Below are 12,132 nucleotides of genomic sequence, written 5' to 3'. Positions count from 1 at the left end.
AACTGCTCCAAAATATAAAAATCTTTTGATTTGTCACCACTGGCATGAAACAGAGCACAGGCCAATGAAAATAACATTCCCTGGGTTTATACCAGGAGTGTCCTCTTCAGCCACCTCACAGTACTTGTTATCACCAGCATGGGCACTTTTTACTTTATTAACACTGCAGTATCTCAACCGTACTATGTAATTTGGAGGCTGCTCTCCCACAGTGAACCCTCAGGCCATCAGTTCTATCTGCAAGATATTACACCTGCACATGTAAGTGCCCCCCAGAGGCAAACAACAGAACAAGGCTGAGGCTTTCCAGACCTGGCATTGTCTTGCAACAGTATCTGAGGAGAAAAAACAAACTTCTTCCACACTGTATGGGCTGCAGTGCTTTTCTGTGTTGATACAAAACAGCAAGTTTTCTTGCTCCATGTCACTTAAGGCTGCTTCTACTTGGTATGGCATGTACTCCTTATCTACTATTCATGGCATTATTATTAGAATACATTGCCCCTGGGGCTGTGGAGGACGTTGCCCAGGAAGTTGGAGGAGTTGTCCACCTGGGAGACCTTGGGGTTGACAGTGGCGAAGGCCTGAGCGGGGAGAGAGCCATCAGGAGTACAGAGCAGAGAGGACCAGTGCATGCAGCCCTATATGGCTGCATAGAATGATCCATATGGAACTGCCACTGGGCAGTGAGGATGGTAGGGCCATATGGAGGATATTGCCCAGCCAGGATGCACAGCTGCAGGCTGTATATGGTTATAGTGTGGTAGGATAGTTCATATGGAGTTATACTTCCCAATGAGGACCATGGTCAGTCTGGGTTGGTGGCAATGCTGGTAATGGTCTCTATGGCTTTATATAGCGATACAGTCACATTCAGAGTGGGGAGGTGATGGGGAAAGGCTGGTCATTATGGGGTCATATGGCCTGGGGCAGGATGGGTCTTATAGAGTTATGTGGTGGGGGGGGGGCAAAGGGAGAGCAGTTTGATCCTCTTCATTATGAAGTGCACCAAATTTGCAGTCAGAAATAACAGTAATACTGAACTGCACCTTGTTGAAAAGTAACTGACACACACACACACACACTCCCTCCCTCCCTCCCTCCCTCCCTCCAGATTTCACCACAAAACTAGACTTTCTGGGCAAAGACAATCAGTCAGTTGGGTGGTCATTGTCATTGTAAAATCAATCCCAGCTCCTGGATGGATGAGGAGAATGTTTCTGTGGTAGTTCTGGGTTCCTTTTCACCCCCAACCCCACCTTACAAAACAGTTTCTTTTCAAACAACAGGGCTGGAATGGACAGCTTCTTGATACTGCTACTCCTGTCATTCTGTGTGTGCGCAACACAGAGCAGTTCCGCGGGCGTCAGCAGGGTTTGGAATAATTGTCTTCTCTAATTAACTGGTTATCAAACAAGAACATTTCATTATGGTACAATTACTAGCTGCTTTGCTGAGACACAGAGGTGTCAGGATTACGACTCCAACATATGCTTCTTACAGCTCTGATATTTTTTTTCATAATCACTATCTGTATTTGCTCCCCCCCGCCATCCTCCACCCCCTCCCTTAATGACTAATGAATTCTGCTTACGAATAAGCAAAATAAATCAGCAGGCATGGCAGATTATCAAGGAACACATGTAAAATATTTGGAGCATCTTTAAATCTGATAAATGACTTTGAAATTAAAATCCCTGGGAGAAAATGTGATTTAATTAGAAAGTAGCATGGTTCTGTCAATATTTAAATGAAAACTTTAAAAGGTCATAAACACTGCTTCAAAGCTCCTTTAACACAGAGGGGTTTTAAGCGGCTCCGCTAGGATCTGGTATTTACACTTAAGGCCTACATTTTCAAAGTGTCATGCAGTGTTTTTAGCCACAAGACTCCATGGCTCAGTGGGTAAATTCCTGGCCCTACTGAATGGGAGTTTTGCCATTGACTTCAGTGAAGCCAGGATTTCACCACAGGAAGCCAGGTCTGGGCTGTGACCTAAACAATGTTGCCACCAGTTGTGTTAACGTCATGCTGAATATGGTTTAACGGTCAGCGTAGAGCAGCTGAGTGTGTCAAGACAATTGTTGGTCAGCATGTTCGGACGTTTTGTCTTGAGGATCATGTGGCTAAACCCACACACACATACACACAGGCCTTTGAAAGCTACTTCAGATAGTTTCCTGCTGAGTGTTTCCAGAATCACCTTCCTCTAATGTTACTCACCCCTAGTGGATCTAAGAGATATCAGATTCCAGGACTTGGCAACAACTTCCCAAGTAGCACATGCCAAGAAGTCTCCCCACCTCCCCTATGTGAAGGGCAAGCCACATGGCTGCTGTGTGAGAAGGACTTGGAGGAGGATGCTTCAGAAAGAGCGCAGACCCCAGGAAGGCTCTCAGAATATATTAATCTGTGACTTGCTGCAGTCTCGCAGCACTGAGCTTCCGGATGCCTCGTGTTTCCTTAAGAGTTCAGCGCACTTCACCATCGATTAAGGAGACGAAATGTCGGTGGGGCCCCTCTAACATGCCACCTTCAGGAAGAGGATGAGTAGCTCAGAAGTGCAACTTCTCCCTGGAAATGACCATTTCAAGTGTCACCACGATAAATGTGTCAAAAGGAGAAATTGCCCGTTTATTTTTAAAACAAAAAAAATCTCTTGAGGTGCTTCTGTAGGCCTGAGGAGGAATAGTTTGATGTCAGGTTGGTTCCACGCTTAACCATAAAGCAGTTTTTCCATTTAGGAACCACAACCTTGTTGACAGCCGCTTAAATAGTGCACCACATACTACATGCCCCAGTATTACATTGCAACATCAGCGTAGAGTAGGGTCGTAAATCTAGTGCAGCAGCAGGAGACCATTATCCTGTGACAAAGTTCCCTTCTGTTATTACTGCTTCTTAATATGAGGTCTCTTTGTTCAATTATCATGTAATAGATTGCTGTAGCAACCACAAGTTACTAGCACTTTCCAAATACAAGAGAAGACGCAGTTCCTGCCTCAAATTGCTTACAATCTGAAAAGACAAAGGCAGATGAAGGGGGTGGGAAAGGGCTATAACACACAAGCAAAGTGACTGGGGTGATAAGCACGTTGCTTATTAGTTATTTGTTTCTTTTTGTTTGTTAAGTTAAAAACTCTAAATTCCCCTCCCTTCCCCACTCTCCCAAGCACTAAATTGCTGCTTCTCCGTGTGTGCCATAACAATAGTATCCACTGTCATTGAATGAACTTCCATGCAGCGTTTGAGTCAAGAGCACTTTTAGTTTATGTGCTACCAAAAACAAGAAAATCCCGTCCTAGGTATTTTACAGCAGCATAAGAAGAAAATAAATATGTTTTTGATTAATCACCATCAGATATGGTCACTGTTATGTACTGACTTGAGAGAGGGCGATGGATATTTCATTGTTATACCGGCATCTGATATTGCATTTGAGAGCATCCATTAAAAGCAAATTCCTCAGTATTACATATTTCTTTATACAAATCAATGAAGAGGACATGGGATTGAAAAGCCCCTGGGAAGAGGATGGCATCCTTCATGCACTGGGACCAGATGAGCGTTTTTCTGCACATTTTGGAAGAAACAGTTTCAGCACTGAAATCACTTCTGATTAGCTTTCATCCAATTTTCAGCTTTTACACACGAGATGATCTTTAAAATGTCTGCCTTCCAATCTTGCACTCAGATCCTTTGTTAGTGAATCTGAGTTGAAGCAATACGTGTCTGCAGCATGAATAAAAAATAATGTATTCCAACTGGAACCGTCTTTCCTGACACTGTTTTAGACACATGCGTGCACACCCAAACATACACACATCAGTATGTGTGCAATGTATATATGTACATGCATATATAGGTGGGGCTGGTAGCACCACCTACTATTAAGGTTGCCTAATACTATATAGCATATAGGCAGTGTATATGATGTATATTATACAACAAAAAATACGTTAAAAGCAAATAAAGGCTGCAAACTCTAGCACTCAAAAATTAGGAAATGTCCGAATTAACTATGCCTCTGTATTCTTAATTGGGTTCCTATATATGTATGCCAGACATCACACAGGAAGTCTGTGAAGAGTGCCCAGCTCTCCTGGGTTCCATCAGTGCCTTAATCACAAAAAAGCATCCTTTCTAATTCTGTTCTTGCACCATCCACTCAGTGAACTGAACTAGGCAGGGACCATGTAGAACAAATGTGATCGTGTAACTAAAGATTGTATCATAATACATCCTTACTAAGGGGGAAATTAAGATTGCATGGGCAACCTTGATTCTCCATTTTTCACTTTAGAGGGCTTGACTTTGCCATTTGAATGATCTTTTAGCATAATTTTTATATCATATTTCATATTTTGTAAGTGAAAAGCCAGAAATTTCATCCTGGGAAACCATATTGACTCCTGCATGATCTTTAGATCTGTGGGACTGCTAAATATGCTCAGTGCACATGAATGTCTGTGGGCTGGAACACCTTCTCAATTCTATTCACTTTACTGGAGGTTTTGCGTGTGCAAGGACTTCAGGACCAGGACCAGTGTCTCCCAGATTGATCCTTTTCAAAAGTGTAAAGAGAAATGATCCCATTCTTAGACTATGCATTCAACCTAGAGCAAGTATGGTTTGTAAATTACAATCCTAAGGAAAGAAAAAGTATGATACAAAACCTCTTTTTCGCCTTTCTGGTACTACTGGGGTAGGGTGACCAGATGTCCCAATTTTATAAGGACAGTCCCGAGTTTGGGGTCTTTTTCTTATATAGGCTCCTATTACCCCCCACCCCCGTCCCGATTTTTCATACTTGCTGTCTGGTCACCCTATACTGAGGCCACAGTTATTTGAGCTCTCACTGTCCAGTGTGGTAATACTGCGGGACTGCAACAGCTATCAAGGCCGAGAGACCAGACATAGTAAGATAAAAAAGATCAGGGAGTGGACAGACATGACACAACGGGACATGCTAGGCAGCCGCCTTCAGGGTGTGCAGAAATGTGTATGAACTCAATGGTAAAAACGTTATTTACTCTTTTGCATTTGACTGTAATAAAATACTCATTTGTAATTGGATGGTTATCTTCCAATCCAGCCGGAGTAAGGGGCAGCGCAGGGACCAGATTGTGACTGGACCTTGAACAGCTTAATCTCCCTTCCAGGCTGACTCAGCTGGACTGGCCAACTTATTGGGAGCATGCGGGTGGACGTCTGCCAAATCCCTGTCCATCTGAGCCGGGAAGGGCATAGCAGCCCAGCAGGGGCTGCTCATCCCTTTGCACAGATATACGGGTGCACATAGCCCACAGAGGGAAGAAAGGGGGCTCCTTATAGCTCCTTGCCCCCTGGCAGGCATGCAGCTGGGCTCACAAGTGAGTCCTTGGTCATTTACATTACTTGACTATAATACGCGATGCCACGATGGAAACACGTGGCAAAAAACAACTGAAAATCTCCTCTGGACATCAGCATATTTACTGTTGTAAAGTTGTTGTTGTTTTGAAAGCAGAGTTAAATGTATTCAAATCTGTTCTAACTGAAATTAACTTTGACTTGTTTGATGAGGGATTTGGGTTTCATGCAGGAGGTTAGTAAGTATTTTATTTCAGTACTTTCCTCCCTTGCCCATGTTTTTCTTTCATTTGAAAATATTTTTCTCACTTGATAATTTTAGCTGGTTCCAGTTTGGTCCTTGGGGGCCATTGGGGAATTGGCCTGCATGAGATAGGGCTGTATTTCTGTGTCAGTTCTACAAACAGCACACCAGATTCTCCTCAGACTTATGCTCCTTGCAACCTATTGACTTCATACTAAGGCAGGGGTTCTCAAACTGGGGGGTCAGGACCCCTCAGGGGGTCACAAGGATACTACATGGGGGGTCGCGAGCTGTCAGCCTCCACCCCAAACCCTGCTTTGCCTCCAGAATTTATAATGGTGTTAAATATATAAAAAGTGTTTTTAATTTAAGGGGGGGGGGGAGGGTCGCACTCACAGACTTGCTACGTGAAAGGGGTCACTAGTACAAAAGTTTGAGAACCACTGTACTAAGGTTTCATGAGTGTCATTCTGAGCTGAAAATTAGCCCAGCACAATACAGCTAGAGTAAAACGATTATTCTTATGGTAGAGAGAGACTAATTATCAACAGTTGTTAAAGTCTGGCAAGCTCCATTTAGTGATGCTGAGTCTCACAATACATAGTGTTTTTCTCAAAGCCCCAATTCATGGAGAATTTCAGCATTCGTTTGAAAAGGAAAATTAAGTTTCTAGCCCTCAAGGTTGCAGAGGAAAGCTTGAAAACATGAGTCTTAAAGACTCAAAAGTAGAAGGCAAAGAAAAAGAACCCAAAATTTAGGATTTCTGAAATTGTGATTTTTAAACCAATCTCATGATTTTGGGGGGCCTAACTCATGATTTTTTAACATTTGGAATTTGCAGTGTTGGGAGGCTTCCTTATACTGAATTAATTTTTCAGATTCTGTTCTCATTCACACATGGGTTAACAGTGTGGAATGACTCCATTGATTTCACACCAGTGTCATCCAGAGCAGACCTCCTCCCGCTGACTCCATGACACTTACTCCTACCATGAAGATTTTCCCCATGTATTTCAATGAAATAGACAAAATCTCACTCATTCAGATTGCCACAGCTTGACAGCCCTGATGGCCGTGAATCAAAGGGTGTTTGAAAAGGCACCTCTCTCTGAAACAGGTCTCTGGCTAGGGCAGATGGGTAGCATAGAACCCTGTTGGGATTCTGTTTTTTGTAGTAGATTTGCTCCATTGACAGGGCTGTCCTCCTTTGGCATGCATCAGGAACACAGACCTCTCTGAACCATGAGAGAGAGGCTATCTTTACTACCCCTAACCCACTCTCTCAGATACCATGGCAATGAGCATGTACAAATACCTAGCAAGGTTCAGATCCATCCCCCCACACACACTTCCCCAAAATTTGAGGGTGTTCAGATCTAGGGGTTTATTTGGGTCAAATTTCTCTTCCACCCCCCACCCTCCCTCCTCTCTTGGCAGCAGCACCTCAGTGAGAAACCTGCTTTTCCTGAATACTGTATTTTAAGGCCCCATCCCTGTTCCTTGTAACAAAGCAACACAGCCCAGTGGAGACACGGGCGATCTGCAGAGGGTGAGATGTAGCAATGCCAGACAGCACCCGGTTTTGCTTTATTAATTATTATTCATTGTTTGGTCCTTTCAGGCATATAAGAGGAAAACAGAAGCCGCGAAGAAGGAGTATCTAAAGGCTCTGGCAGCCTACAGGGCCAGCTTGGTTTCCAAGGTAACAGACAATGTGTTTCATACATGAGTCTCTATGGATGTGGCAATGACGAATTAGCTGGAACTCCTGGAAATCTCTGGGGAGGAGCAAGTTTATAAGAAATACACTGTAACCGTGCTATCAAAACTAATATCAGTGTTAAATACCTTCTGGAGGAGCTAAATGAAATGCTCTGCAGCACGACTTGAGCGTACACAATGCAGTGTGGGTGCCAATTTTTTTTCCTTAACACACCAAAATAAGATCTCATTTATTATGGCACATTGCAGTGTTTGAAGGCAGGACTGCCATGATCCCTCACTGCAGTTGGATTGCTCTGTAACCACACTGAGTAATAACTGATTTGCAGCTTTAGATAGGTTTCCGTTTTGTCTTGGTTTCCCCCCCCCCGCCCCCATCAGAGGGGGGCTGAATTGTCTGCGCTATGTTATCATCGCTCAAAGGTGAGATGTTATTTGAATTCCATTACCTGGTTCTGTTGCTCACTTACACCATTCCGGAGCATGGTGCTTGGATTCTTTACACCACTCTTGCAATTGGCATCCAGGTGATAGGCTGACGAGCAAAAGGATTTGCAATATACAGGCATTTTGCAAAAGACACTAAAGACAATGGGCCAGATCCTCAGCTGGTATAAAGTGGGGCAGAAATGTCCATGGATTTACACCACCTGAGGATCTGCTCCAGTAGTTTTATAATTCTTTGGAGGTTTTGTCCCTTCCATGCCCCAACAGGAGACTTTCTTATGCATTTCAGCTTAGGGGACTCTCAGTACGTTAATTCATGACCTTACATGGGAGTGTGCAGGACAGAAGTAACGCCCAAGCCCAGTGCCCCCCTCACTTGCCAGTGTCTCCTGGAATGGTAGAGTGAGCCATACACCCTCCTCAGCACATCTGTCTGAGCGCCCGTGGCCATTGGTCAGGACACTGTTTGCCTTCAAAAGTAAGAGGAAGGAAGAACCTTGGGCTGGATTTAATTCCTGAGAGAGGAGAAAGGAACTGATCCGTAAGGTTCCTACACACGACCTACGGATGTGAATGTATTCCCCAATTTCCACTCCTGGCTCAGCACTGATCCGCTTGCTGTTTGCCATCTGTGTCCTTATCGGCAGGTGCCACGGCAGTCAATGGGCATCTCTGCCCATGGGGAGGAGGGAACATGTCTGCTGACTTTGTCCGCCTCCCAGTGAGCTATCTTCTCATATCCCGGGCTCTTTCTCCTGCCCCCCAAATCAAGAGGGGCCATGAGCAGTGAAGAGAGTGATGCTCATGACTCCTGGAAAAGGCTGGGGTGGCAAGGTGAGCCCTAAGCTGTCCTGGACTGGGCTCAGTAGCCAGACAGGAGCCACATTCACTGAGCTGTGGGTTCAGCCCTGCTGGTGGCTCCGGCTATGAGTCGAGCGCCCTGAGCAGTGTAAATACCTAGTCTCATAGACTCATAGACTTTAAGACTCATAGACTTTAAGGTCAGAAGGGACCATTATGATCATCTAGTCTGACCTCCCACATCTAGTCTGACCTCCATCTAGTCACTCCATTGGCCTCGGTGGTATTACTGTGAATTCACACTGCTGTCAGTGAAAGCACACTGGGCACATCCGGACTAGCAGGGAGGAGACTCTGGCTGTGTGAGTGAGCAATAGCAACTCCTTCTGGAGGGCACAGGTTCATACTGTCATGGGGAGAACTCTGAAGGAGCAGCACAGCCATCTGATAGTGTTACAGGGTTCTGAGGTGGTTGTTTATATTGGCTCCCTGGGCAGAGAAGGTTTTAGTTTCTCCTCCCCTGAGTCTGTCCTCTCCAGACCATGCTCCAGGTCCCCCTTAATTCCCATTTTTCTCCCCCCCCCCCACCCTCAGCCAGCCCTGTCTTTCTTTCCTTTCCTTCCAACCTATCTTCCCCATTTCTCTCTCTGCATCACTCGGGTGGGGAGGTTGCCTTCTGCCCACCTCACTCCCCATACAGCTACTCTGGGGTGGTCTCCCATGGTGTGGAGGGCAATCGGCTTCTTCCTGCACCAGAACTCCCCCCATGATGCCCCTTGGCCTATCCAGCTTAGTCCTCAAGTAGCACCTGTTGGCCTCGATGCCCGGAAGCACCCAGTGCCTCCCCTCCTCTCTCTTGATGTGGCCTGGGTGCCGTAGTAGACTCGGGGTGCAGTTCCAGATGCTAGCTGAGTGGAGTTAGAGGCAACATCAATGGAAGTGGAGGGCGGGGGCAGAGGATCAACCCTCCCGACACCGCCAGGTAGTGTTAGTTCTGGGTTGTGACTTACCAGGTCACTGCACAATATGGGACGTGACAGGAGCTCAGATACCACAGTGGTAGGTTCCATAGAAACAACATAGATTCTCTTTGTCCTGGATCTGGGAGGAAGGGAGTTATATGCAGGCAGCAGATTCTCTAGACCATTATTATAGGGGAAAGTGCCTGTATTTTGTCATTGGAATTGTGCTAATCTCTCCTCCCTGCTCCTCTGTGCTTACTCTTCTCTTCCATTTGGGTTTGTACACAGCGCAGTGGTAGGGAGAGTTTACTTTGGTGTAATCTAATGGATAGGTCTGCAGCTCAGACAGACCTTCTAAATGGAAACAGAAGTCTGCAGTGCATTTAAGAAGGTGAGAAGGGTGCTGTTTCCCCATGCCAGGTTAGGAGAAAAGGTTAAAAGCAAATGTGAATGAATTCCTAGAAAATGGGAAAGTGTACCATCCCAAACAATGAAGAAATAAATAGCTAATTAGTGCCATAACAGCTGTGAGCTGGGTAAATAACACATGGCAACAGCAATAGTAAAAAAATAAAAACAACCTCCTCTGCTATAGAGGATTAATCCAATTCAGAGGAAAAAGGATGGAGAGAGAATGGATCTGCCACTTTCAATTCTGGAAGTGTATGAATGTCACTCACAGTGAGGTCCCAGGTGGTGCTTGGCAGTTCTCTCCCCCTCTCTCCCAATTGAAGTAGTATGTGACTATCCACTGCATGGCAATGGAACTAGGTGTAGCTGTTGTCCCTTTCCTGCAGAGGGCGCCATCACAGTGAAGGACCAAACTAAGCTTCTGCCCGTGCTGAAGGGGTGGTGGGAGGGGACCAAATATACGTTTTCCTTTAAGAATTGGGACTGCCCTCAATGACATGGGTGCCTGGCATGGAAAACTGTTAAAGTTGCATGGGCTGACAGCCCCTGGAGTGAAACTATGTTAGGCTGGGAGCTTAGTGATGTCAGCCCGTCATTAATATTGTGCACAATTATACTTAATGTTAAAAATAAACCCACATGGCTTAAACTGGAATGTAATTACAGGCGGAGTAACTACACATGTCATGCTGTGCAGTGAGCACTGAGGCACCTTGCCTCAGAGTTAACCAAGCCACACTTGAAGGTTAAGAGCTGTGGCAAAAAGGTCAAAAAGGAAATAATCTAAGTCCCTTTCATTGGTTTAAGTGCTTAAAAAGATTCATAACCGCTCTGAATGTTTTTAGTATGAGCTTGCCTGGCTATTTTGATATTGGAATTCTGTTTGTGCTGCCTTTAATACAGTGGAGCAGTATCTCGGTGCATACAGCAAGAAAGCAATAATCACTGTTGTGTGGGGGAGGGGTTAGAGAGAGCAGGAGTTTTAAAGGGTGAGTTTCATATTTAAATAAATGTGGAAATGAGAGCATTTAGAGGCAAAAATATTTCCTGTGTCTGTATGTTCCTTAGAAACTTGCCTGTTGTTTCAGAGAAGTAAATAAGTATTTGCAGTTAGATAAACTTAGTATTTGCTGTATGCAAGTAAGCATAGGGAGGTCCAAGGGGATATTGCAGGTGGGGCCCAATTCTGCTCCAGATAGAGTCTACCCACACTGCATTGTCCCAGCTGACCTTCCTACTAGGGCTTATTGGTAAGTCAAATCACAAGGCAGTGTTGCCTAGTGAATAGAGTTCTGGGCTGTGCTCAGGAGACCTGGGTTCTAGTCCTTGTTATGTCACTGGCCTGCTGGGTGACCTTGGGCAAATCATTTCACCTCCCTGTGCATCTGTTTCCCCATCTGTAAAATGGGGTAATAGTACTCCCTCCTTTGTAAAGTGCTGTAAGATCTGCTGATGCTAGTATTACTATATTATTAAGAAAATGTAGATTTCAGCCTAGCTTTCTCTTTGAGCACAGCTGCTGCTAGAGTTTCCCTGCAGGAACCATCTTTCCCAGCCTAGTTCCCTCTGCCCCATAGATCCCCTCCAACCCCATTTCTATCCTGATTGGAGCTAACAAGATCCATCTGACAGTGGGAGATGGCAGTAATTCATCTGACTCTTTATGCAGGGCTCTAGCACTCCTGTACAGGGCCCTAGCCAGTGCAGTCCTGTTACGTGCAGATACTGAGACTAGATTGTTTATTTTATGTAAGATTCCCATGCCTGTAAGAACCACCACTGGACTTCTGCAGTTACTGAGGGTGTGGACATGTCCAACTTTTGTGTATGTGTTTATGGGTTTGATCATTCACCATTTGAAGTTAATTGCAAAACTCCAGTCAGCGGTGCAGAATCCTATGTGTCTCTGTGTGTCTGTGAGAATATTAGGGCCTTTTCCCTCCCAGCCCAGTTTCTCCTCCTTGGTCCTGCACCGAAGTATTAAGTCTTAGTTAATTGCATCACAGTCAGTTACCATGGAAAATAATGTGATGTCCCAAATCCAGCATCCTGATTGATCTGTGGGATCAAAGTGGAGGATGCGATGGGCAGCAAGAGAACAGAGCCGTTGTACAAACACACACACTGCAGCATTCGTAACTGTCAGGGTCAGAGCAGCTGAAAAGTGACTGTTTGTGAGGGGCAGTTTTGATT

General features: G+C 45.1%; 1 protein-coding gene across 3 annotated transcripts in view; it reads left to right on the top strand.

Annotated features, from left to right (window-relative positions):
• The window catches only part of TOX2 (TOX high mobility group box family member 2), a 256,708-nt gene that overhangs the window by 229,361 nt on the left and 15,215 nt on the right, over positions 1-12,132 (top strand). For all 3 annotated transcript variants that reach the window (XM_034787530.1, XM_034787528.1, XM_034787529.1), the window contains one exon: positions 7,218-7,298. In XM_034787530.1, coding sequence (XP_034643421.1) covers positions 7,218-7,298 — 81 coding nt within the window. The remainder of the gene's footprint in view (positions 1-7,217; positions 7,299-12,132) is intronic.

This window comes from Trachemys scripta, chromosome 12 (genome assembly GCF_013100865.1).
Source record: "Trachemys scripta elegans isolate TJP31775 chromosome 12, CAS_Tse_1.0, whole genome shotgun sequence".
NCBI classification, from domain to species: Eukaryota; Metazoa; Chordata; order Testudines; family Emydidae; genus Trachemys; species Trachemys scripta.
This window is presented reverse-complemented; position numbering and strand designations above follow the sequence as displayed.